The 27339-nt window shown below is 46.6% G+C and overlaps 2 protein-coding genes across 4 annotated transcripts in view; one reads left to right on the top strand and one right to left on the bottom strand.

Moving 5' to 3' along the window:
- The first annotated feature begins 648 nt into the window (after positions 1 to 648).
- Pax6 (paired box 6) lies at positions 649 to 27339 on the top strand. Of its 3 annotated transcripts, XM_050147150.1 has the most exons (14): positions 649 to 714; positions 814 to 1068; positions 4869 to 4945; positions 5335 to 5395; positions 8915 to 9045; positions 9817 to 9858; positions 9953 to 10168; positions 10833 to 10998; positions 16695 to 16853; positions 17335 to 17417; positions 17610 to 17760; positions 17871 to 17986; positions 20392 to 20542; positions 21199 to 27339. In XM_050147150.1, exons 4-14 carry the CDS (start codon positions 5386 to 5388, stop codon positions 21282 to 21284), a joined length of 1311 nt encoding a protein of 436 aa, XP_050003107.1. In that variant the 5' UTR covers positions 649 to 714; positions 814 to 1068; positions 4869 to 4945; positions 5335 to 5385; the 3' UTR covers positions 21285 to 27339. The 3 variants fall into 3 exon arrangements, with proteins under 3 accessions (XP_050003107.1, XP_050003109.1, XP_050003108.1); XM_050147152.1 differs by lacking the exon at positions 9817 to 9858; XM_050147151.1 differs by lacking the exons at positions 649 to 714; positions 814 to 1068 and adding an exon at positions 1849 to 1939.
- The window catches only part of Elp4 (elongator acetyltransferase complex subunit 4), a 224769-nt gene continuing 214413 nt past the window's right edge, over positions 16984 to 27339 (bottom strand). The window contains exon 10 of the mRNA XM_050147153.1: positions 16984 to 17299. Within this exon, the coding sequence (XP_050003110.1) occupies positions 17165 to 17299 (135 nt within the window). The 3' untranslated portion in view covers positions 16984 to 17164. The remainder of the gene's footprint in view (positions 17300 to 27339) is intronic.

Below are 27339 nucleotides of genomic sequence, written 5' to 3'. Positions count from 1 at the left end.
CTAAAAGCCAGGTGGGCTAGAGAGCCGCCAGCGCTGTACTTTGTGTCCTGGGGCCAAGGCCGGTGTGGACTAGGGGTAGGAGGTGAGGGTGGACAGGGGCGGAGTAGCAGGCCACTGTACACTGGCAAGAAAGGACCTCGTAGAGATGATAAAACTTGCTACCTCCACGGGCTAGCAGCCCCAGGCCCAGCTTGGGGTTACCGGGGCAGCGTGACTTCCAGCCCAGAGGCCTCCATTAGACTGATCAAGTTCGCGGCCGCAGCGCTGGCTGCCGAAGCGCGTGGAGCCGGAGACCTCAGCGAGCGCCAGAGCCTGGGAGCAGGGGGCCCAGAGCTGGAGAGAGAAAAGCCGGGACCCACCGGCAGAGCCGAAAACAAGTGTATTCATATTCAAACAAACCGACCAATTGCACTAGGCAGGGAGAGGGAACATCCAATCGGCTGGCTCGAGGCCCCGGCGCTGCTTTGCATAAAGCAATATTTTGTGTGGGAGCGAGCGGTGCATTTGCATGTTGCGGAGTGATTAGTGGGTTTGAAAAGCGAACCGTGCCTCGGCCTCATTTCCCGCTCTGGTTCAGGCGCAGGAGGAAGTGTTTTGCTGGAGGATGATGACAGAGGTCAGGCTTCGCTAATGGGCCAGTGAGGAGCGGTGGAGGCGAGGCCGGGCGCCGGCACACACACATTAACACACTTGAGCCATCACCAATCAGCATAGGTGTGCTGGCTGCAGCCACTTCCCTCACCCACACTCTTTATCTCTCACTCTCCAGCCGCTGACAGCCCATTTTATTGTCAATCTCTGTCTTCTTCCCAGGGATCTGAGAATTGCTCTCACACACCAACCCAGCAGCGTCCGTGGAGAAAACTCTCACGAGCAACTCTCTTAAAAATACCATCATTTCAAACCGTTGTGGTCTTTAAGCAACAACAGGGGGGAAACAACAAAAACCAAAAAAAAAAAAAAAAAAAAAAAAAAAAAAAAAAAAAAAAAAAAAAAAAAAAAAGCCCAATCAAACAAAACTCTTGACAGGAGCTTTGACAACGCCGAGAGAAAGGATGCCTCTTAAAGGTGAGTCCGCTTCTTTCTTCTCGATTTCTTTCCATTTCAATATCCAGGCAGGTTTCTCCCTCTCCCTCTCCCTCTCTTCTTTCCTCCCTTCTCGCCGGTCCCCTCCCCCACTGCTACGCCTGGAGAGCCGGAGAAGTTTCCACGCAGGAGCCCAAACTTTCTACTTCCAGCGAAAGCCCGCGTCGGAGGGCGACGGTCCCGCGAGCCGCGGCGGCGCGGTGCTCCGGGCGGGTGGCTGGCTCGACACCAGCCAACTGCGACTGGAACTCTCGGTGAGCAGCTAGGCTCCAGGCGCCCCCGCAAACCGCAGCTCTCCGCCGCAGCGTCTCCTAAAGCTCGCGGTCAGCGGGAGAGGACGAAGAGGCTCTGCCGTGCCCCAGGCCGCGGAGAGCAGCCACTGGCGATGCTTTTGTCCAGCCGGGGCCGAGCCAGCGCGCAGAGAGCGCCCAACCAGCCGACTCTCTGCACCGCCTCCCGCCAGCCCGCGCTCCGGCTTTGTGCAAGAACCTCCTGGGCACAGAACTGCCCGCGGCACTCCAGCGCCAAAGGGTCATCGCGCCCGCCGCCAGCCGGAGCCGACTCGATGGGCACCGCAGCCACGAGCTGGAGGCCACGAGAAACCCGGAGCGAGTGACAGCGGTGAAGGAAGCCACTAGGCCGAGGCGGTCGGATGCGTTCTCCGAGGGAGCTCCGAGCCAATCCCAAGGACTGCCAGCTTCCATCCAGCCCCAGGGCCCTCGCCTCCAGCCTCACTCAAGCGCAGAGCTCGGTCTTGCAAGCAAATAACCCTTGGCTCTCCCGTCTTGCCACAACTCTATCTTGAGAAAGTTGGGGGTGTTCCCTCCCTATGGACTCCCACCTCCGGCTCTTGGTGGGTATTTTCCCATGTCTTCCATTGACTAAGCTGTGCCCAGTGTTGCCATTTCAACAAGTTTCGAGCTGGAAAGGTGGTTTGCTCCTCCCTTTCGGGTGTACTGATTTTTTTTTTTCTTTGTGTGGCCTAAAGGGGAAAAAAAAAATCTATATGAAAGCATTGGCTTTCCTTCTCGTCGACTCACGTTCTCTCCCAGCTAATTAGTCTGAGTAATTCGAGAGCTTTTGGATTCTAAGACCCCAGGAGTAAAAGTGCCTTTTCAAAGTTCAGAAAGTTGTTGCCTCTTTCCCGGGGCAGAGTTTCTCAGTCTCCCCGCGCCATAATAGCCTCGAATTTTAGCAAGTGTAATTGAGGGAAATGGAGTTGAATTTCAAGTGGAAATGCTTTCTTTTTCCGAGTGCTAAAAAAATCTGGTCTTTCATTAATGATGCTTTCTGGAAAGTTTAAAAACAAATGATCTCTCTCTCTCTCTCTCTCTCTCTCACACACACACACACACACACACACACACACTTCTAAATCATTTTGGATGGTAAACTCGAACTTGGGAAGGGCTGAGAAAGAGACAAGAGCAGAAAATGAAATGAAAAGCTAAAATGTCTGAAAGCCTAGCAAGTTTAGCAAAGAGAAAGAACAGCTTTGGCCACTGATGGTGGGGGGGGAGTGCTGGTGATCTTTGCATATGTTTGAAAGCAATTGATCAGTTGTCCTTTAGCCCTGGAGAGTAAACTTTATCCTCCTAATTGCTAATTTCTGGGGGGGGGGAACCAGCCGGGGGAGAAACCAAGTTTCTCCTAACACTTCAGCTAAGAAATATGAGGATGGGTTTTGAAATTTAAATAATTAAAGCAGTAGCATAGTGTGAAAGCTCTGACTTGTGTTGGGGTCAGGGAGTGGGGAGGGTTGAGGGCCAATGGACTTGTGGATCAATATCTTGTGGCCTTGGAGATTTCTGATGACTCCTTCATTCCTGGTGCTGGTCTATGGCCCCACCAAGGAGATACAAAGCCCTAGCCTTTGCTTGGACCTTGGGCTAAAGCAAAGGGGTCTAGGTTCTGTAAGAACAGGACTGCTTCCGGGTGCAGGGTGTGCCCTGCTTCCCAGGGTGCTTTTGCACTGAGTGTTAACGATTACTTAGGTAATTAGATAGCTTCTTAGAGGAGTGGAGGGTGGGAACCAAGCAAAACCGGAACCTGAAATGCTATCACCTTCCCAGTTGCTTGGAAAAGTAATCAGCTAGCTCTTTCAGGGACCAGCTAGACAATTTTCTAAAATGGCATCACGGAAATCCCAGCCAGGATGGGGAGGTGAGGCTGTGTAAAATGTGGCGAGAGAGGAGCTCAGGGAGTTTTACTGTTCTAAGCAGAATTCTGCTCTACCCCATCCACCTGCTATCTTGTGCAGCTTGAGTCCAATGTATAGGTAAGATGGACATTTTGTTCTGGGTGGGATTTCTGTTCGTGTTATGATCTTGGATTCGGGAACTGACCTAGAGATGGGGGGAGGTTTTAGGAGACCCAACCCCACTGGGGGTTTCTAGCCCTCTGTTATGTCCAGTTATAATCAGAGAAAAAGTTTCCCATCCTGAACTTATATTTATGCATTTAAACTGCCTCTCAGTTACTTAAAAGTTAGGTCATAAAAGGTCTTGAAGAGAAAAATGCATTTCTTGGAATTATTTGTAGAGTGGCAAGATTAATCATCACCACAGTCCAAATCAGGGAAAAGAGTGATTTCTTAAAATAAGACAAAAATGATGCTGTGACTATTTCATTATTTTACACCCCCCCCCGCCTTTTTTTCCTGGGCAATCCTCTTGAATGGGTTCTTTATTGTAACTCTCCTTTCCCAATTGAGCTCCCCACGGTGCCCTTGTATCTTTTTACAGCCCCTAACAACTCACACCAGCAACACAATTACCTTCAGATATTTATAACAAGAAATTACTTTACTATTTTCTCCACCGCTCTTCCAAGAAGCCTCTCTTTGAGGGAAGGTAGGGAGGGCGGGCGGACTGGAAGCCTCGAGTCAGGACTTAGTGAGTGGAGTACCTCTTTTCTCTTTGTGAGTTGAAGAGTTGTTGGGTCCTTTGCTTGGACCTGGTGTTGCTGGCTTGAGAGTCTCGGCTTTGCTCTTTGGGTTTGGGGAGAGCCGCAGAATAGAAGCCATTGTTTGGTGTCTGTAGACTTTGTCGTCCGTGTTCACCCCCTCCTGTTTGTACTTTTTAAAGCAGCGAGGCGAGGTAGACAGCATGTGTCAGAGTACAGGAAAAGCGAGGAAGATCTAAACACCAAAAGCAAAGTTAATTGCAACAAATGAGGTTTAGGGTAAAAAGCTGGACACTTGCTATGTCCTGAAAGGGCTGAGAGACTGGTTGTGAGGGTCTGACTGGAAAGACTTTGGGAGGGGGAGGGCAGGAGAATGAAGGATAAAAGAGTAACCAAAGAACTTAGTTCTAGGGGTCTTGGGACAATTGAGGTGCTGAAATTCCTTAGGAAGGGAGGGAGTTTGGTCTGAGGCTCAATCACCCAGACTTCTCTAACCAGAGCCCTCAGGCACCACCAAGACCTTAGATCCTCCTCACCTCCACACTTCAGGGGTTAGTGGTTTTCCTTCCCAGCTCTGTTTATCCTCCACTCTGTTCTTTAGGCTTAACCCTTTCCCTTTCCTTGACGTTTGTTAGTTTTGCAAAGCGAGATCACAACTCTCGATTCCCCACTTGGGGACAAGCCTAGCCAAAACAGCGTTTTCCGAAGGATGCAGACTTCTGTGGGAAAGACCACTCCAAGTGTGATGTCTTAGTGTTTCTAGACAGGAAGAGCTAGCCTTGGATTCATTTTGGGTGGCGAGTGGGCCTGAGACAACCAGTAAACCTATGTCTTGGGGCCAATTTGACATACCTTACTTTCCCTCTGTTTTGTCTTAGGCAGAAGACTTTAACTAAGGGCAAGCAGATGTGTGAGATCTTCTACTCTAAGAGTGGACATACATACCAGTTTTCAGGCAAGTTCTATAATGCTCTTTGTGGCTTCAAACCCTGAAAGTTTTGTAGTTTTGGTGGTGGTGGTGGTTTTTTTTTTTTTTTTTTTTTTAAACCATTAGTTCAGGTGGAAAAAAACAAAAACTGGTCATGGTTTCTTCTGATTAACAAAGACCAAGTACTAAAATATTTCGGGAAACTGATTGTGAATGTTAGATTATTTTACTAGCAGCTCACTAAGTACATTTTGTATGCATAGAAGGGCAGGGCTAGGTGGACTCTCTGATCAGTGGCTCAATTTCTAAGCAGAGGAGGAGGCACCAGGTCTTCCTCAGTATGAGTACAGGCCTACCTGTGCAAATCCCGGGATTAACTCCATTTTATTTATTTATTTATTTATTTTTGCTAACAGAGCCCCGTATTCGAGCCCCGTGGGACCCGGAGGCCGCCAACCAGAGCCAGCATGCAGAACAGTGAGTGTCTCTGGTCTTTCGCTGAACTTTTGGGCTGGAGTCGTGCCGACCGGTGGGTTAGGGGAGCGCACAGAGTCTTGGGCCCTGGGGAGTCCAGGCTACTGGGAGGGAGGGGGGAGGCCTGGAGAATTTATCCCAGCTGTACACGGTTCGTGCCAAGTAGCCCGCTAGGGAGGGCAGGAAGGCGTTTGTTCTACTGTGCTTCAGAAGGGAAGAGGCTGGGTCCCTTCAAAACTACTCGCCCGAGTTTTTGATGCTGCAGTGGAGAAACCCCACCCCATCCCCCCCCCCCAAATCCTGTAACACATACCCCCTCCCCGCCCCTGCCCGGGCTCTGACCCCAGAGAGAGGGGCTGGGCTGATCAGGGCGGGGCGAAGGCTTCTCCTGAGAAGAGGAGGCCCCTTTGGGCTTGGCCAAGACTGAACAGCTCCTCCGACCCCAGGGGTGGGGGCTTCCCTTCCTCTAGTCAATCTCAGGCCAGCTTCTTCCCTCCCCACCCTAGCTACTCGCCTAGAAGGGAAGGGGAGTGGAGCACCCAGAGCCGGTATCCTGACCGGGAAGGAAACAGCACAACCTGTAGAAAGCAGGCGTTACTGAGTCTGGGAAGAGTGGAGGCTGCATGGGGCAGGAATTGGGAAAAGTGCAGTTCTGTGGGTCCTGGTTGAACCAGGTTCCGGGTACCTTTGACTCCCCAGCCTTTGTGCCTGTCTCCTCACCTTTGGCCAGGCCCTTTGGGCCCAACCTTTCTGTTTAGCCAGTGGCGCTGGTGCGTGACAGAGTTAAGCCTAAAAGTCAGGCCCGATAGCCAGTGAAACTAGGATTGGGCGGGTTAAGATTAGGGAGTCTACAGAGGTTTAAAGATACAACTGTGCTTGGCCGCATAGAGAGGCCTAGGTCTTCCTGAAACCTGCGGTCGGTCGGTCGTGGAACTGCACTGGTTTCAGAGAGTCCCCAGCAGCTCAGATTCCTGTTCCGGAATACCTGGCTGCCCCTTTGCTGCCACTGGATGGGAGTGGGGAGCTAAACTCGGGAAAGGGAGCGAAGGTGGGAGTTTTAAAGGTGTATTTGTACAGAAACTGTCAGACCCAAGGCCTTGGCCCGGGAGGCGCTTTCCTTGGCGAAGTGAATACCCTGAAGCTCAGATTGCTCAGTTTCAGGTTTTCAGGTGGACCCAGGCGCTCAGCCACAAGCGTTTGCCACTCCTCCATGACCTGGCTGGCAGGCCCACAGGGGCACGGGTCGCGGGTTGGCCTGTAGGCTTTGTGCCGCTGGTTCCCGAGTGTGCGCAAGGCGCGGAGCATCCAAATTGACACCATATGTTTTCCTATTAGAAGCTTTGCGGTCGAATTCTAGGCGCATAATCATCGCCACTGGGCAAGAACGCCAGCAGTCCCTAGGGAAGGGACACAATGATTGAGGCTTAACCTCTACAGGGGAATTTAGAGCTATGTTCCCTCGCTGCCATTTCGATGCTGGCAGAGGCGCCCTGGCCCACTGTCTCTCGGACCAGCTCAGGCGGGTTGCAGCTGTGGAGGTGCTGGCCACGTTATTTTTGCAATAGAGGAGGAGGAAAAAAAAAAAAAACTACGATTAGAGGCCTTGTAGGCTCTGTCATCTGTAGACGGGGAAATTACCCTGACTCTGCTTGAAAAGTTTCTCTTGATTTCTCTAAGACGGCCTTTCTTTTTCTGAGAAGGTTTGCCTAGAGATGGGCCTCCATAACCTGCATAGTAAAGGAGACTTAGAAAGCCAAGGTAGATGATAAAGAAAATTTAAGAGAAACTGGAAGTGCAGGGTAGGCCTTGCCCTGTTGGAGAGAGACTATCTCCAGCAACTGTGCAGTGTACCTTCTCGCTCTGGCCCGGGCCAGCCGGCCGGAGCCCAGATCCCTAAACGCCTGTCACTTCTCATCGAATTGAGGCCCCGCCCCCCCTCGGTGAGTTATACCCCCCCCAGCCCCAAGCCTCGGGCTACCCTGAAAACGCAGCTCCCCTCGAAGGGGAGACGAGTGCAGTTCATTCTCGTCTGAGTGATCTACAAATAGGGACGGAAAGGGTCGTTTTATCACGGTCCCGTTTGTCGTGACGATGCAATTTCCCGGAGCGGAGCACTGTCACAAAGTGACAAGGCTGCCACAAGCGCCCCGACTGATCTTTTCAATTAGCCTTCCATGCATGATCCGGAGCGACTTCCGCCTATTTCCAGAAATTAAGCTCAAACTTGACGTGCAGCTAGTTTTATTTTAAAGACAAATGTCAGAGAGGCTCATCATATTTCCCCCCTCGTCTATATTTGGGGCTTATTTATTGCTAAGAAGCACAGGCTCTTGGAGTCAATTTATCAGGAGGCTCCAGGAGAAGAGAGAAGAGAGCAGAGGCGAGAGGAGCTGGGAACTGGGAAGCCCGTCTTCTCCTGAGAGGGCTTCTGTCTAGAGACGGGGCTGCAGGTTGGAGACGGCTGAGGAAGTGGAAAGAGGGGCCTGGCTTTATTTGTGTGCCTGTTGTTTCCGAAGAGGGTAATTCAGGGAGGCGCTCCTACCCTGCCCTAGTCTCCAAGACCAGACAATGGGATGAGATTGTGAGACAGGAGTTGAAGGAGGGACGGCTGATACTGGGATGTGGTCTTTTTCTCTTTCTGTTTTGGGTTTCGGTTAATATTTGTGTCTTTGGCTGAAGGGGAGGGCGGAGTTCAGCAGTGGAAGTAAAGCCAGTAGTGGCCGGGTGCATAGACTCCCGGCTTTGCTCAGCAGTTGGGGCAGGCAGACCACACTGTGCATGGGGGCTTCCAATCCTATGTCTTCTGTGGAGGCGCGGGTTGGGGTTTACTAGCTATCAATTTGTTCTTTTCTATTCTACACACACACACACACACACACACACACACACACACACTGCTACATACTGTGTGCCTCTGCCAGAGTTAAATCACGATGCAAAGGTTTTCTGACGGGCTGCCCAGCCTTTGCAGGGCTTGGGATTCGCAGAGCTGTTCTAACAGTGCAGGAACTGCAGTGTGTTCTCTCTGATGACACTCAGAGGTGGCGTTTAGGGAGGAGATTTTAAGAACTGTTGTTTGCCCCTTGTGAGTTCCAAGCAGGTCTGGAGACTTATGAAGGGGGCAATGGGTTCAGGGAACTGTTGGGGTGGTAGTACTGGGTGGATATGTTCCAGTCTGACAACAGTCCAATGGGCAGGGTCAATCTGGATTTGAGGCTGGGCTGCCTCAAATGCCCTGCATGGCTGCTGGTCCTGTGGTTGGGTGTTTCTTTCTTTCTTCTTTTTTTTTTTTTCTTTAATTTTAAATCAGGACCTGATTGCTGAGGTTTGCACAGGTTGGCAGGGAGCTGAGGTTGCGTTGTGCTTCTTCTTCTTCTTCTTCTTCTTCTTCTTCTTCTTCTTCTTCTTCTTCTTCTTCTTCTTCTTCTTCTTCTTCTTCTTCTTCTTCTTCTTCTTCCTTCTTCTTCTTCCTTCTTCTCTTCTACTTTTCTTCTTGCTCTCCTCTCCTCCTCCTTTCCTCAGGTCACAGCGGAGTGAATCAGCTTGGTGGTGTCTTTGTCAACGGGCGGCCACTGCCGGACTCCACCAGGCAGAAGATCGTAGAGCTAGCTCACAGCGGGGCCCGGCCGTGCGACATTTCCCGAATTCTGCAGGTGATCCTCCCGTGGCTGTCCCACTCGCCGCCCCCACCCCTACCCTGCAGCCCTCCGCACTTTAAGCGTCCTCTCTTCATTTCCTACTGTAAATTATGGACCCGTACCCCCACTCACTCCATCCCAACCAACTCCCCTACCTTCTGGCTTTCCCCTCTCTTTCCACCATGGTCCTTGTCTATTTCAACCTCACTCAGTCAGTTACATAAGATAATTCATCTGCGTTAAAAAATGTGTGAATTAAAAAAAATATATCTTTGCATTTGTTAAAGACAGTCATTATGTTAACAGTGTATCAACTGTAATGAGCTGAGTCATATAAATTGGAATAATCTCATTCCCCTCTCCCCAGTCCATGCTAACCTCAAATTTTAAGAGATTTGTTTGCGCTTTTCATACATATGAAGAATGTATATGGATTTGAGAAGGCAAATGCTGTTTATTCCTCTAATTCACATCTGCTCAATTGGGCAAAAATTTAAGGGAAAAAAGGTAAAAACAAAATTCAATTATTTTTCCCTTTGTTCTTTACAACATAATACTACTTTAAGCAAGCTCTGCGCAAAAAAAAAAAAAAAAATAACCTGACTTCGTTTTAATGCATCTTCACACAGTGTTTAGGAACATAGTTTAAAAAGCTTTTTAAATTAATTCAAAGTGTCTGAAAGTATCATTATATTTGTAGTTTTAGGGCTACAAATGTAATTTTAAGAAAAAAAAGCTCTCTACAGTAAGTTCTCGTACCATTGAAGGTATATTTTTGTGTTATAGACCCATGCAGATGCAAAAGTCCAAGTGCTGGACAATGAAAACGTAAGCTTGTCATTGTTTAATGCATACTTAAACAATTTTATTTTTGTCTTGAAATTATTAATAATGTGGTTTTCTGTCCACTTCCCCTATGCAGGTGTCCAACGGATGTGTGAGTAAAATTCTGGGCAGGTATTACGAGACTGGCTCCATCAGACCCAGGGCAATCGGAGGTAGTAAGCCAAGAGTAGCGACTCCAGAAGTTGTGAGCAAAATAGCCCAGTATAAACGGGAGTGCCCGTCCATCTTTGCTTGGGAAATCCGAGACAGATTATTATCCGAGGGGGTCTGTACCAACGATAACATACCCAGTGTAAGTTCACTGTGACCCTTTGCCTTCCTTGCCCCAAGCCCCTCACCACCTCTTTCTTTTTCCTCCTTCCACTCTTGTTCCCTCCCTGTGTCTTTTTTGTTCCCCCCCCCCGCCCCCATTACACGGGTCTCCATGGTACCAGGGGAATAGTGAGAGGTGTGCTTTGACTTTTTGACCATCTGGAAAACGGGAGTCAGGTGTGGGGAGTTCATTTGAATGCCAAAAACCAGGGTTTAAAGGAACTGGGGAAAGAGACTTGAGTGGCGGAGTAACTTGACAATGAAAACCACCACCCCCAGCACCTGCCTGGAGCGTCTTTCAGGCAACACACATTCATTTATGCTCTACAATAAAATAAACCTGTAAATTAAGTAGAAATCTTTTATTGGGGAGGGGAGTCTTTGACAGCCAAGCAACCCAGTGAGTTAGGTTATTAGTGCTATCTACGGAGGTGAAGGACTGCTCCTTCCTCTTTACCCAGCTTCATTTCCAGGAACAAAGTGACAGCTGCCATTCTTTCCACAGAGTAGCTAAAAATCTGGGGTGCCTGAGAGCTTTTGCATGTGTGGTGGGTCATTCTTTAAAACCTGGGAGACCTGAAATGGGGACGGAAGGCCGGGTGCCTGTGTCTTTCGGAGACACTACCATTTGGTTTGATTTGCAGGTGTCATCAATAAACAGAGTTCTTCGCAACCTGGCTAGCGAAAAGCAACAGATGGGCGCAGACGGCATGTATGATAAACTAAGGATGTTGAACGGGCAGACCGGAAGCTGGGGCACCCGCCCTGGTTGGTATCCCGGGACTTCAGTACCAGGGCAACCTGCACAAGGTAAAACTCAAGCAGCCATCCTCCTGTAACTCTTTCCTCCTCTGGGTTCCCAGTCCCTAGGAGGGCACTGCCCTGGAAGGCTTGGGTACCCCGACTCATACTTTGTGTGACTGGTGTTTGTGAAACCATCCTGTTGATTCTTATTGACTGTGAGGGCTACGCCATGTCAACAGCGGTATGAAGTGGCTGGGAGGGTGAGCATGTGTAAGGTCGAGCCTCTTGGTGCCCTTTCAAATTTGACATTAAGATTCAGCAGAGCCCACTTGCAGTACAAGTGTGACAAGCTAAGCTAGCACACTGGCATCATTTGCTTTTTGAAGTAAATGACAAATTATAAGACTTTGATTAAGGCGGTAGGAGAGGCTGAACCTATGCATGGTCGATTTGAAGATCAACACTGGAAGTGCTGGTCCCCTCTTCCAAGTTTAACAATTTCGACATTTTACCCCCTCTCTGCCCGTTGGTTGGTTCCCGTTCTTATTCTTTATGGGTGGCAACTGGCTAGAAGTGAGGTGGGGAAACAGTACCGGGCTGAAGGTTCAGTGAGAGGTTCTGAGCCCGGGAGGATATTTGAGAACTATATGGTCCAGTCCCAGGTTCCGTGAGAAGGCTGTAGGAAGAGGAGTTGGCCAGTTAACTCTCTCCCCTTCCCACTCACACCGAGGTAACTTGGTCAAGAACAGGAAACAGTTTACTCTTAAGATTAATCGGTATTTGTTGTCCTTGTGACAAGGAGATAATATGCGGGATAATGGGACGTGGCGTCTCACTCCCGGGAGTACCACAGAGCCTGGGGGCTCAGGGCCGGGGGCGACGCAAGGCTGCTGCGACTCGGTGAGCTCCTGGACCAGCCCCGCGTGCAGGGCGCCTCCACAGTGCCGGGTTGGAGAAGGGAAAATCGGTAACAGTATGCGAAATATCTGGTACAAAGGATGCTTCTGTCACTTGCAAGAATTTGTTATGGGAACAATCCTGTCGCTCTGTAATTGCTCATTAGAGAACGTTTTGTTTCTCATTAAGGCGACATGAATAAGCGTCTAGTTGAAGGAGACAGCTGTAGAAATGTTCCACAAGAGACCTCTGGACACGATTCGGCACCAATTGCCAATTAGACACGTCAGTTTTAAGAGCAGAAAACAATATAGGACGGACACTGGGACGATAGAGAGAAAAACGCTCCTTTCTGGTTTCCCAGCGCCGCCGCTCCAGGCCAGTGCGGGGCTTCCTGATGCAGGCCCCGACTCCCCTGGGTGACCCTGCTCACGTGACCTCGAACCTGCCGCCTTGATAGTTGGAGCTCAGAAAACTCACAGGTTCAGGCCTTTCTCTCCGGTCGGTCTCCAGTAAGACCAGCTAGGGAAGGATGTAGCCAACCCTGCACGGCCTGACGGTTGAAGCTGCAGGACTCCCGCACTCATACCCACAGAACACACCCCAGCGAAGCTGGAACTCCATCTGCTGACCTTCCTCTCTCCACCCCCAGCACTCCGGAGTCCTGCTGACCCCTTCCCCGCCCACTAGATCGAAGGTGTCTCAGTTGTAGGCAAAAGGCCCAGAAGTTCAGACCTGGGGGGGAGGGAGGGGGCTGAGGCCAGAAGCCTCCACCCCTGGGTCTCCCTGGTGTTTAGGGCTCACGTTTGCTTGGGGCTCAGGGAATGGACATCCCCTTCTGTTTCTGAGACTAAAAACCAGGGCAGAAGCTTCCTCTGGAGGTGTAGCGCGGCCTGTTTAGGGCAGTTTTTTTTATTTCTGGGTGCAACAGAACCCAGACAAAACCGTAAGGGCCTGGTGGTGACCACTGGGGGCGAGAGGTGGCGCTAGTTTAGGGACTTTTAACTTAATGCAGCTAGTTACTAGAGAATGCTGGTGGTACACTTCCTAAGCGTCCTACCCATCCACCCTGTGTACCCCCCATCTAAGTGCTCCCCTCCCCCAAGACTTTCTGCCCCGCCTCCAGCGTGGGGAGGAAGCGTGGCTCCAAAGGAGCTTAGAATCTTGGGCGTGGGGACCTCGGGCTCTGTTGGTGAGTGTCCGTTTGCGAGGCTTAAGTTCCTGGGGATTCCTCTGGCCTTTTGGTGCTAAGAGCATCTCCCTCCCTTTCCGGCCCCCTTTCTCGGCCCGAGGTGCTGATCTTGGGTTTTAAAGAGTCCATTTCCAGAAGCATAAGGAGAGGTTAGGTCTCTGAGGGGGACAAATATGGTTTCCATCTGATCTACGCCACGCGTCGGCGAATAAAATCCTGAGGACGAGGGCTGACAATGACAAGATGATTCTATCCAGCCCCAATTCTCCAGCGATTTGGTGGTTTTAGGGATCACGAAGACACTTTTTCCCATCTCCTCCCCTCTCCCCAACCCCCATAATACCCAGGCCCTCTATAGGATTTAGTCAGCCTCCTTTTAACAGATGCTTCAATGTTTTGATTCGCGCTCCAGAGCTGAAAAGGTTCCGCAACCGCGTTGCTATCTTTTCTTGCTTGTTTTCCGCCTCACTGATTAAGACCCTAAGAAACTAAGGAATGATTTTACTTCCCAGCGTCTTTTCTTCTTCTTCTTTCTTTCTGTTTCCCCCTCTCCCTCTCTCCTTTCTCCCTCTTCTTCCAGGAACCAAATCCTATCGCCTGCGTCAGATGGTCTTGGGGCTGGGATAATGGAAGGTGCTTTCACTCCGCTCGGATTAGGCAGGGAGGTGTGCGGCTCCCATTGAAGGTCCCTTCTTTGCGCCGCTAGGAGGGGGACGCCTTTTTAAAGGAGATATCTTAATTGTCTGCCACTTAGGTTTATCTTGTAGGGAATTAGAAAGCTCTAACTTCTATTTTTAGTTTCTTAAAAGATTTAAGGGTGGAAGGTAAAGCCACTAAAGAAAAAGAAAAACAAAACAAAACAAAACACCCCAAACAAAAACCCCAGCTCTATCTAAGTGACCACTCAGCCACCTGGCTGCAAACAGCTGTTATTTTTGAGTAGTGAACGTATTTTTTTTTCCAGCGCTGTTCTCTGGCTTGTTAAGACGTGATGGTGGTGGCTGAAGCATTTTCTCCTTATTGACTCTGATTTCACTTAAACTAAATACATAAAATATAAAATACATATATTATATATATAATATATGAAAAGGAAAAAAATTAAATGCAGTTTTCCTGTTCTTCTTTTTTTTTCCTGTTCTTCTATGCTTAGTTTTCTCCCTAAATATCACTCCCCAAGTCAGTGAAGGCCCTAGGCTTATAACTCCAATGCATGCTTGTGTGTGGTGCCTGAACTTGAAGGGCAATGAATATAATCCCTACGCTTTAAAATTAGGGTGACAAAGACACGGATGAATGCTATCTGCAGGCATCTTCTGAGGGAGACCCCCAGCTTTGTTTAATTGGCAAGATACAACACGCTAGAGAAGGGACAGGGGTGGGTCCAGGGATTTTCTTTTGGGTGGAGGCATGAGTGACCAGGCCGGATTGTGTTTGTGTTTTCCAAAAGCAGTAACCGATGGACTTTTCTAGGAGACCCAAAGGGCTTAAAAAAAAAAGTCCTTTACTGAATCAGACAATAAAAGGGACAGGCTATCTTCATCCCCCCCCCCCCCCCCCGAAAAAACACTTTAAAAAGTCCTCCAGAGACCTCGGGCAGCAAATTAGCACAGCCACTTGTGTGCCCCTACACGTGAGTTTGGCGAGTCTCCTCCAGCAGCGACCCTCCCCTCCCCCACCCAGCTGATGTAGGGCAGGACGCCTGCGGCTTGTTTACCAATACACGCTCCCTCCTTCTCCTTTTCGTCGTTTTCTCCCACCTCAGTCAACCCTCCAGTGTCTTTTTCCTCTCCACATGTCCCCCGCTGTCCCTTCTTATACCTTTTGGCCAACACCTCTTTGAACACCCCCACCCCGCCCTTCCCCCAAGCCATTCTTCCCCTTCCCTCCCTACTCTCTCCCTTTAGCCTCTCTTCTTCCGCCTCCCCTCAGCCCCAACTCTGGTCCCCGTCCACCCTCACCTCCCTCCACCCCCTGTCCTGGCCCCCCATCCACCACCATCACCACCCCCTCTGCCCAGCCAAGCGCCCTAAATAGCACCGAGGCGCCCGCTCTCCGGACAGTGATTAATGACAGCGGTGCAGAGGGGTTAACACACTTCGCTGAAAAGTCTGTTGACTGGGCGGCTTGTAACACAATGTGGCCCGCTGCACGCCTCAAGAGAATCCTTTTGTTGTCCGTGCTCATTGTGGCCTCAAAATTCTGCCCACGAAAGTTTGCCAACGCTCCTGCCCCAGGAGTTTAATAGTTTCCCTTACTCGCAGGGCATTGTGTGGTGCTGAAAAGCAGCCTCTCGCTATTCAAGTGTTGGTGGTCATCTCAATAGATCTCCAAGGGCCCATATGGTGGCCAGTGCCGATGAATCCGCCTGTTTAAATGGGGGAGAAAGTTGGGGTTTTAAAACATTTCAAAGTTCCTGAAAAGATCCCACTAGATCCTGTCACAATTCCCTGAACTCTTTGAAGGCGCTGCCTATTGTCTCCCGGTTATAAATGATATTCCTGGCCAAGTCGATTCCCACAGAGGTCTGGCGGCCCCTCCCCCCCCCAAACTGGCCAAGTTTCTAGGATCGGGAGGGGGACAGTCCCTGTTGGTATCCCGTAGGGACCCACAGGCCTCAGGACCCAAGACTCAGCCTTCAGTGCCCTGGGAAGCCCAGCCAGGGCCGGAATCCTTTCCTTTTCCCAGGCTGCCTCCTTGCAGGCAAGGTGCACCGCAGAGCCAGCTAGCCCAAGTGCACATCTCTCCACCGAGCGCAAAGGAAAACAATGAAACTTTCCCTGTTTAATGATAGAAATTACATTAAAAGTGGTGGAAATGCCCTAATTAAAAATGTACCACTTAAATGATAGGCCGAGGATTCAGCTGCGGCGTAGCATATTTAGCTAGTTAGTGAACTCTCCACGATTTCTTTTTTAAAATTACACGTTAAAAATTTAAAAGAAATCTTACTTTTCTCTGGTGCAACACATTACAAAGAATGGACAGTCCTTTTATCTAAATATAAAATTCCATTTTCAGCAATTATAGCCTGTTCTTGGTGATGATATAATTACAGCTGTGCTCGTAATAGGTGTCAAGGCGAAACACACTCACACAATGGTTGAATAAAACTGCAGAACAATGCAAGCACTTCTAAATTCACAACCTTTAAAATGAAATTGACTGTGCAGAATTCAAATAAAAACTAGATAAATATTTTTTTTAAAGATTACAAGCTTGGTTTGGTTTCTTAATAGCATTTTCTACAAACCTATCAACATCTAATTGATTAGATAGGAATTACTGATTATAGATCAGCTGAAACCTTGCACATCACTCTATTTCCCCAACATAGCCATAGGTAAGTACTTTCTGCAGGGCTGCAACTGGCTGCGGCCTGTGGGGAGTCAGTAGTGGAAGATCCTTTTGCCTGGAAACTTTTTGGATTGCTTTGTCATTCCAAGACACGCTGCTCCGTGAGAGGACTGTCAGGTCTCCTCTAGATGAAAACATACAGGAAAAGGACTCAGGTGACAGCGTCCTTCCCCTTCGGCTAACCCCTGATTACCTTAGCGAGGCTTTGTGGGGACTCAGACTGCCCAGTCCCTGGAGTTTATAACTATCGCAAGTCCCATTCAGAGCCCCCCATGTCGTTCCACTTTCTCTTATTGTCCTATTCTTTTTGTTGCAGATGGCTGCCAGCAACAGGAAGGAGGGGGAGAGAACACCAACTCCATCAGTTCCAATGGGGAAGACTCGGATGAGGCTCAAATGCGACTCCAGCTGAAGCGGAAGCTGCAGAGAAATAGAACATCTTTCACCCAGGAGCAGATTGAGGCTCTGGAGAAAGGTGATGGGGATTTTTCAAAGCAGAGAAGTCTTAAGTCAAAGTAAATGCCACACTGAACAGCACAAAGGGCTAAATTTAGCGGGGGTCCTTTGCATAAGAGACCGAACCCCCCCACTTCCTCCTCCTCTTCTGTCTCCCCCCTCCCCTCTGCACATCTTTTGGGGGAGTGTGTATCCACGTGCGTTTTCTTTCTTTTTACATACCAGTAAGTTGAAAGATTCAAATTCTGACATACAAAGAAAATGATGTTCCGGCTGTCCCAGGGTGCAGATGGTAACACTCACTGAATGTCATTCCAAAGAAAACCTCACTTAGTTCTGGCGGGAAAGTTCTTGCAAGTACAGCCAACACACTGTAGAGTTATCTGAAGGGAAACTGGTTGGAGGAGATGGCAGTGGGGTGGCACCAGACAGTTTGATCCAGGGTTCAAATGTTTTTGTGTAGTTCTGGAATAACATATAAAACCGACTTACTCTTCCAGAGTTTGAGAGGACCCATTATCCAGACGTGTTTGCCCGGGAAAGACTAGCAGCCAAAATAGATCTCCCTGAAGCAAGAATACAGGTACCTAGGGACTATGTGGCTTTTATGCATTGAGTCTTATTCTTTGCCTTGCCTGTATACCAGTCACTTCTATAACTAGTGACAGGGTCAGTTTGCAAAGACCCACTTCTCCTAAGGCACGGTGGAAATGGAGGGGTTTTTGTGGCGGAGACCGTAGGGAGCACAGGGCTAACCTGTTCCCCGCATTTCCAGGTATGGTTTTCTAATCGAAGGGCCAAATGGAGAAGAGAAGAGAAACTGAGGAACCAGAGAAGACAGGCCAGCAACACCCCTAGTCACATTCCTATCAGCAGCAGTTTCAGCACCAGTGTCTACCAGCCTATTCCACAGCCCACCACGCCTGGTAACTTGAAGTGTCCACTACCGGGAAGCCTACTTAAATCTGTTTGCCCTGGGCGCTCATCCTGAAATGACATTCCCTCTCTCTCTTTTCTCGCTCTGTCTTCTCTGCAGTTTCTTCCTTCACATCAGGCTCCATGTTGGGCCGAACGGACACCGCCCTCACCAACACGTACAGTGCTCTGCCACCGATGCCCAGCTTCACCATGGCAAACAACCTGCCTATGCAAGTAAGAGAGGCTGGCCACCTGCTGCACAGGACCAGGAATGGGTTAGGGCTTGCAGACCCCATCCGCCGCATTTACCCCCTTGGGAGTCTTTCTTGTGACAGTGATTGGCTTGACCAGTCAACTCTGAGACAGTCAATCCAATCTCTTTGAGATGATTGATTGACTGATTGATTCGTGCCCTCGAAAAACAAACACTCGATCTGTTCAGTCAAGTTAATGTGCCTCTTATCATCATGTTAGCTGGGTAATTCTGGGTGGCAGTGTGAGTCTGTTTTGGGTACCAATGAAGCTTGTGCCATAAAGCGGAAATAATGATGGCACAATATAAGGCACTAAGATGTTAGTATGTAAAAACTTCATGTTTATGTTAGTGTGTTTGTATTAATAAATACAGAATCAGCAGAAGTATTTTTGATGATTATTTTTGGTCCATGTGAGAAACTAGTGAGGAAGAAAAAAGGGGGGCTGAGATTCCTCTTTACACAGTGAAAGGCATTTACTAAAATAGGAAAACTAGTTCTTTATTTAAAAGTAAACGTGTACTAGAGAGTGTTTGCTTGAAATGTAATATGTATCAGCTGTAGGTGATGTGATAGGTGGGAGGTAATCTTTGCTGCCTAGAAAGCTGGTGGTATTCTCAGTTTGGTACCCTGGCCTGTGCTCTTAGGGGCAGTCCTGGATTCAGCTGGCACTTTCTAATGGTGGATGTACAGGGCTCCTGGGGCATACTAGACCTTTGGGTGGATTCTTACTGGGGGGATTCTAAGTCTCCTGATTGCACAACCATGAGATAGAGATGCCTGATTGTAAGAGCGTGGTAGCAGGAGTCAATGCTGGAAACAGTTCTGGGGTTACACAGATTGTTTATAATCCATTGAACATCTTCTGCCAGGTTTGGAATTCAAATAACAGCCAAATAGAAGTCTCCCAGCCTTCAGACCAATATTGGAAGAGCTAGATAGAAAACTCTATACAGTATTCATTCACATGTTTTTCTTCTATTTTGTTTGCTTTTTATTGGCCATAGCACAACTGATGTACATGAAGGGACCCACAGTCCATTAGTTAGTATTGCTGTAACCTGGAATTTTCCAGAAGTCAGGTTGCCTAGGGGAAGTGATTGCAGGAAGTAGAAACAAATGCAAGCTGAAATCCCGGCAAGGCCCTTTGTGCCTGCTTGCCTTTTTAGACTTGACGTGAGCATCTGACATTAATGAGGCCACTGAGTGTGTCGTGTTATAGCAACATCTAGGTGTCTGTGAGCATGACGTAATGTGCACATGCAAAACCAAAATGGAATAATTAGATAGATGCTGGATTGCGTTAAGCTTGCTTCTACATATAAAGAAATATGTTGGGTTGATTGATTTTAAACATTGACTTTCAAAAATTATACAGATTGTACAATAACAAAAGTAAACGGCTTCATCGAACAAAGAAAATAACAAAGGATCTATGGTTTTATAGTTCAGAGAAAACGCCTCTTTAAGTTTTGGAATGGGGAGGGGTGGTCTCTCTGTCAGTGGCTTCATCCTGTTGACCAAAATCCTCTGTCTTGCAAAGAATGGGTGCCTTCCTCTGAGCCTTCTTCAGCAGGTGCTAGTCTTTGTGAATGAGGATTTGGGGTGTCAGTCTTTGTGAATGAGGATTTGGGGGTGTCAAGCACATGCAGAGCAGCTATTGCTGACACTGGGCTTCCGATTCACCTCATCAGTTTTCTGACCTCAGATAACCTATGAGGACTCCGAAGGGGGGGATTATCCTGGCTCTGCATATTTCTTTATTTCTTATTTAGTTACAAGAGAAGTTTATCTCCTCAACATTTCCATTCTGAATGCTGAGAAGACAGCAACACATCTTATGGATGTGACTCAAACAGGACTTTGGGGTTAGTTAGGAAGTCAGTTAATTCTCAGGTCCTGTTTAAGTTACATTCACTCGCTGACACTTCTGACCTCTTTAACCTCACTCCACTATGGTTGCATATTTAAAAAAAAACAAAACTCTGCTTGTCCAAGTCCAGCACTGGAACGTTCCCAGAGTTCCCTGATTCCTCCTATTGCTCTCTTCCCCGAAGTTGAACTAGGCAATTTGGGGATCTTAGCATTCTTAGACAGCTCTAGGTTTGTGCTAGGAACTCCTGCGAGGTAAAAGAGTGCAGACTGCCAACACTGACTGCGTGTTTGAATGTATTGTTCTAGACATTTGTCACACAGGTGGCTTTGCCCTGGTGGTGGCTGATGATGAAGGGTCAAGCTTAGACTCATTATATGGAATTCTAGTACATTCCAAGGAGGCATCAGTAATGACCAGGCTTGCTGGCAGAGGCTCTGGGGAGCAGAAACCCCAGGATGGGGCTGTGTGATGTGGTTCTGGTAATCACAGGTTTCTCTGTCTCTCGGCAGCCCCCAGTCCCCAGCCAGACCTCTTCATACTCCTGCATGCTACCCACCAGCCCTTCGGTAAATGGGCGGAGTTATGACACCTACACCCCTCCGCACATGCAAACACACATGAACAGTCAGCCCATGGGCACCTCGGGGACCACTTCAACAGGTGAGCTCTCTGTAGTTGTGCGGAGGGGTCTACTGGGTCCTTTGGCCAATTGATCACCTCAACTCTTCTACGGGTGACTTGAGAAGAAACCTCTGGCCTTGCATTAAGGGGCATGGTGAACATTTTACTGCTCTTGCCTTTAGAGAAAACTGACTGAAAAGGGAAATTCAGTTAAGTTAGTGAGTTGACACCATATAGAGAAAAGAGATGTCATTTATGGTGGTGGATGAGATCACAGAAACCGTGTATGACAACAAGGCCCAAGATCACATTTTCAGAAGACATCTTGGCCTGGAGCTGGACAGTTGAGAGGGTCCACTGAGCTTGATGTAGGTATTTTTGGAAGACTTATACATCTTCTAGCTTCTTGATGCCAGCTGGAGAGGTACCACATAAGTCTTCCAGAGATGGCTGTACTGAGAAACTTCTAAATGTGGGGGAGGTTGACTTGGGTTTCAGGAGGTATGTGGGAGCATAGTCTCTAGTTTCTAAAGGTCTCCTTTTCTTTCTAATGATTGAAAGCTTTTTATTTTAATGTAAAGTAAAAAAGAAGTATTATGAAGTGTCAGGGGTTTTAGAAAGTCTGTGTGTTCATGCTGCACGCCATCTTTAGAGTCTACCCTTGTGGCTATTCTTTTTTCTTTATTCATTTACAGGACTCATTTCCCCCGGAGTGTCAGTTCCTGTCCAAGTTCCCGGGAGTGAACCTGACATGTCTCAGTATTGGCCCCGATTACAGTAAAGAGAGAGCATGATCGAGAGAGGAAACCGTGTTCACTCAGTCAGTGACTATGTGGACACAATAGTTGGGTGATCAGGAAGGAAAGAGAAATGGCTGTTAGAAGCACTTCACTTTGCAACTGTGTCCTGTATTGGAGCCCGGGAATGGACTAGAAACAAGGACCTTTGCATACAGAAGGCGCGGTATCAGTTGGAACAAATCTTCATTTTGGAATCCAAACTTTTATTAATTTCGGTGTATTATTTGTAAATGGGCATTTGTATGTTATAACGAAGAAAAGAACAACCCAGGCTGGTGGACCTTGGATCTGTGTTGGCTCATGTGGTTGTCTAAAGGAAACCGTGATTGACAAGATTTGCCATGGATTTAAGAGTTTTATCAAGATATATCGAATACTTCTACCCATCTGTTCATAGTTTATGGACCGATGTTCCAAGTTTGTATCATTCCTTTGCATATAATTAAACCTGGAACAACACACACTAGATATATGTAAGAAATATCCATTGGTTTTCCAAAGGTTGTTAACAGATGAAGTTTATGTGCAAAAAAGGGTAAGATATAAATTCAAGGAGAAGTTGATAGCTAAAAGGTAGAGCGTGTCTTCGATATAATCCAATTTGTTTTATGTCAAAATGTAAGTATTTGTCTTCCCTAGAAATCCTCAGAATGATTTCTATAATAAAGTTAATTTCATTTATATTTGACAAGAATACTCTATAGATGTTTTATACACATTTTCATGCAATCATTTGTTTCTTTCTTGGCCAGCAAAAAATTAATTGTTCTTAGATATAGCTGTATTACTGTTCACAGTCCAATCATTTTGTGCATCTAGAATTCATTCCTAATCAATTAAAAGTGCTTGCAAGAGTTTTAAACCTAAGTGTTTTGAAGTTGTTCACAAATACATATCAAAATTAACCATTGTTGATTGTAAAAACCATGCCAAAGCCTTTGTATTTTCTTTATTACACTATTTTCTTTTTAACCTTATAGTGTGGTGTTACAAATTTTGTTTCCACATTAGGTTAACATCCTCAATCAATGGTTAGGTTCCTATACACTCCATTTTACAACCTGGTGGTCCTCAAGGAAAAAAAAAATTATAGACACCAGAAGTTGACTATGTATCAGGAAAAAAAAAAACCATTCACAGCTGTGAGGATCTGCATCCTACAACATGTACGGAAAAAGGCAGTCCTTCCAATTTATCCATTTATTTCATTTAAGAGCTCAAAGTGTAGAAATAATTTTTAAAAATGTAACATGGATTCCCTAGGAATCGTGTTTTGAACTGAGGCTGGCATTTTCAAACTGGGCAGCCAAAATCTCCACAACAATTTCACTGAAGTATATTCAAAGGTTGAGTTCTGAAACAAGACTCTCGGAAAGCTGCTGCCCCTCTTAGATATCCCCTCTCCCTGTCCTGTCTCCGTCCTCTTTGTACAAGAGGCACATTTCCCACTGAACCCCTACAGCTGTTCCCATTTGAGTCCTGCTTTCTGTGCCGCTGTGGCTGGTTGGAGGGTGGAGGGGGGATGTTGCGTGTCAAGAAATAATGAGCGCAGACACATCAGCAGACAACAACAAAGCAGGCTGTGACTGGCCGGTGGGAGTTAAAGGCCTTCAGTCATTGGCAGCTGAAGCCAAACATCCCCAAGTCTACGAAGCAGGGCCCATTGTTGGTCAGTTGTTATTTGCAGAGAAGCACAGATCTGATCATGTTTAAAGTGGCGGCACGCAGGGCAGGAGTGCCTGAGCCCAAGCAGAGGACGGAAGAAATAAGCCTTTGTTGGGTAGAAAAAGGCTGGCCTGCCTGTTATTTTCTGTCTGCTCTGGGCAACACCTAAGTCAAAGTAGACATATTTTTCTTTAGTGAACTGCAGTGAAAAAACGTGTGTGTGGGGGGCTCCTGACTGTCTGGATTAAAAATATTCATACATGGAGAAATGTCTGGGTACACACTTCCATGGACTCAAACTCTGATATATATATATTTTTTCAGTCCCAAAGACAAATGATAAGAAATACATGACTTGAGGATTTGGACATCTCCCATTTGGTAGATAAGCTATCACCTACGAGCAAATGACTTAGATCTATTCATTTTCTTCTAGTAGAACTGCTTTCTGTTTAGAGATGCCATCCTAACTGGACTGCTGTTTTTGTGTGTGCACTTGTAATCACTGTCCGTGTCAGGCTGCACCGCCTGCTGGCACACACAGACTACTGGTACAATCGCCCTTGCAGACATTTCTGCCTCCTGACATTTTGCAGCCTCCATTCCCCTAGGGATGTGTGTTGAAGGAACTGTCAGAGAAGGGCTGTCTGCATTGCAGCCACTCCTGGCTAGCTTACTTCTTCCTCAGGAGAAAAAAAAAAGAGCAGTTTCTAACTGGCTGTGTTTGGGCTGGGGTCAGGCAGTCTGTGCTGGCCCCCTGCCCTGCTGCGGAGAGCACACGGAATTCGGGGTGTCAGATCTGGGAGTGATGTGAGGACTGAGGCTCTGGATGTGTGCAGCTGGGCACGTATACAAGTCCTCAGAGGGTCAAGACTGCCAGGGTGCAGTGGCACAGCCTGCTATGTTCTGAAGGAGGGATGCTCAGCTGTGGAAGCCTCGGGTCCAGCAGGATGAGAGCAGCAGCCTTGCCTTCTGCCCGCATGCACCCTAGAGGGATGAGCTGTCTGTATCCCAGGCTGTGTGGTTCCGGTGCTCGGGAACTGGGTTTTGACTCCCAGTAATCATTCTCATTTGTTTATTTACTGACGGATATGTTTATAGATTTCGCAGTGGAAAATCTTGCAGGGTGTTTTAGTGCCATTTTCCAGGATGAAGGCCAAATTTTATGACATTCTCTGTGCAAACAGCTTACATTTTATCTCAAGGTTTGACTAACTTGGGGACGTCAGGTGAATGGAATCAGAGCTGAATCAGTCTAGGTCAGTGTTTTTCAACTTTCCTAACGCTGCGACCCTTTAATTCAGTTCCTCACATGGTGGTGACTCCCAGCCATAATCTTATTATGGCCTTTGCTATTTCGTAACTGTAATTTTCTACTGTTGTGAACTGTAATGTAAATATCTGATATGCAGGAATGACCCCTGTGAAAGAGTCATTCAATCCCCCAAAGTGGTCTCAACTCACGCGTTGAGAACCGCTACTCCAGGTGAAAATAACTTTGCTTTTCGCCACAATGAAATTCCCAGGACGAACCTTCCAACCACTCTTACATGGTGGTGAACAACTGGCTTCTCAGCACTGCTTACATCACCTCCTCTTCCTGCTTAAACGAAACATCACAAATGGGTTTCCTAAAAATTCCATGTGTGGTGTTAGCGTTTAGCTGCTTTGTTCTTGAGCGTTTGCGGTCACAGGATGGCACTGACTGACTATCTCTATTCACGTCTTTGTGCTCTGGGCCTTAATGTTCTCAAAAAAAAGTGATTTTTTTTGTTTTGTTTTGAGGGGGTGGTCTCTATATTGAGTTTATAGATGGCAAATACACATGATTCTGTTTTTCAATAACTTTTTTTGCCTTGGTCATAGATGAATACACTGCTTGCTCATTTTTCAAGTTCAAAGTGTAAACCTTTAGGGCTTATATTGCTTAATTCGGATACTGTTGATGGTGACTATCTTGGGAATATAGTAATATGATGTCATAGAGATGATATTTATAATGGGCTTAACTGATATGGGTTTCCCCACATGCCCTTGCTCTAGGTGTATGTGTATGTCCCATTCATTAAAATTAAAAGACAGGGACTCAACAGCAGGATATCCCTTGCTTTTAAAGCATTTTCATTTGTTCTGGTGTTAGTACTAGAAGGTTCTGGGCGTAGTATTAAGGAATAAGTAAAAAATAAGTTAAGAAAAGTGATCTCGCTTAGTGGCTATTCACAAAAAATGCAGATGGTCTCAGAGCCCTTTGCCTGAGCAACCTATAGTAGTCAAAATATTTACCTCACATTAAAAAAAGGCAGATCTAGCGCAGGAATGAATACCAGAAAGGGGTTTGGGGTTCACACACTAGAAATACTGAAAAGATAGGGATATTATAGATCTTCTATTTGACAGTGTTAAGTATTTATATTCCAGAGAGTTTAAAATATACGAGTAGAGTATATATTTTATAATGCATCAGAAGGACATGCATATATATATAGTGGCATGTAATATACATATATTAATGTTTGTATTTTGAAGAGCAATATTTTTATGTGGGAAGTTTTTGGGGTAATAGAGAACAAATAATCTCTAGATGAAGGAAAACATATTTTGAGAATGGGTTTGTATCAGAAGTAAACAAAAACCAGCAACGTACAGCTGTTTACAATAGCAGCTTCTTCTTCATTATTATTATTATTATTATTATTATTATTATGATGATGATGATGATGATGTGCCGAGGGAGCCTGAGAAACAACGTAGTGGATGTGGTGCTTTTGGACAGTCCAGGTACTCTATTTATCGAAGAATTCAAAAAGTTTAATTTCTCTCTAAACTAAGGGTTCAAATATGCTTACTCAATTTCTAGGGAATTTGTCTATTTGTAAAGCTCATACCTACTAAGAGTTGACTGTTAACTTTATAGATGTCGTAGCCAAGCAGCAGACCAATGATTTATGAAGTATTTCATGAGCAGTTTGCCTATGCGATGGCCTCGCCCTTCCTTTCAGCGTCAGATGCCATGTGAAGGTGCTGTGGTGTGTGTGGGGATGATTCTCAGCGGGGTAAGAGCAAGGTTAGTTATTACACCAGTCAAACACTCACAGTCTGTCAGAGGACGGCGGGCTTCTGTGGATACCGCGCAACCTGACTGATTATCGATGGAGGAAATCAATTTTTTGAAGTTGTTTTAAATCTTAAAAGTACCTCTCCTCAACATAAAAGCCCTTTAATTTTAACTGACAGATCAATTCTGAAACTTTATTTTGAAAAGAAAATGGGGAAGAATTTGTGTCTTTAGAATTAAATGAGATAAAAAAAATAAATCAGACATTCTAAAAAAAATAAAAAATCAACCTGATTTTTTTTTTTAGTGCTAATGAAGTCGTGGTGACAAAATAGTTGTCTTTTTGATTTTATCACAAAAAATAAACTGGTAGTGACAGGGTATGATGGAGAGATTGACGTCCTGGCAAATCACTGCCATTGATTCAATTATTCTAATTCTGAATAAGAGCTGTATACAGTCTGTGTTTATGCTACAGTGGGCTTTTTTTTTTTTAAGTGACTGACATTCATCATATTGGTTAGACAGTTTTAAAGAGCTAGTCTTTGTTTTCTACAATGTTGTCAAGAGCAAATAGAGTATAATTTGTGGTATATTAAAAGGAAGCTGCTTAAGATGTTAGTTAAAGGTGCTTCAAAATATTCTAATTTATTTGAAAATGTATTTTGGAAATTCAATTTCTGCCAGTAGATGCTAAACATCTTTGAAAAACCTCGGGTCTTTAAGTACATGCCGGGGGCTTTTTACCTTTCACTTTGTCCTATGGTTTGCCAAACCCTTCAAGAATACAGACCTATGGCGCCAAACCCTAGTGTCTTACAGGAAAACTTGGTCCATATGCTGTGTTCCCAAGACATGTTCCATGTTAGAGACTCATTAACATGCCCAGCCAATGCTCATAGTTAACAAAGGGTTGAGGGGACACAATGGAAATCTGAGTTCGGTTTAGTTTTCCACTGTCTTAGAACCGCATTACATAAGCTGTTCACTGGGCTTCGTGGACATCTCTGGGACACCAGCGTCAGTGGAGCTTCTAGCTTGAATTTCCATTTTGAATTTTGTCTGTTGACATAATTTCACAGCACTGATATTGGTCATTTGGAAGTTTAGATCAGCAGTCTACCCAGCTGCTTTGTGCAGTCCATCAAGTTCCGTATGTACTACTGTGTGGGGTAAGTGAGACGAAACCCCCCAAATATGACTTTTGCCTTTACCACTTTAAATAACAGGATGCACCAATGCAAACCGTTTCATATACTAGCAAACAAAACATTCTTTTAAAAAAGTCTTAACAGTTTTTGGTGACCTTTTCAGAA

This window comes from Alexandromys fortis, unplaced genomic scaffold (assembly GCF_014885135.2).
Source record: "Alexandromys fortis isolate MF-2015 unplaced genomic scaffold, M_Fortis_MF-2015_v1.1 scaffold_12, whole genome shotgun sequence".
Classification (NCBI taxonomy): domain Eukaryota; kingdom Metazoa; phylum Chordata; class Mammalia; order Rodentia; family Cricetidae; genus Alexandromys; species Alexandromys fortis.
Note: the sequence above shows the minus strand (reverse complement) of the source record. Positions and strands in the feature narration are given on the sequence as shown.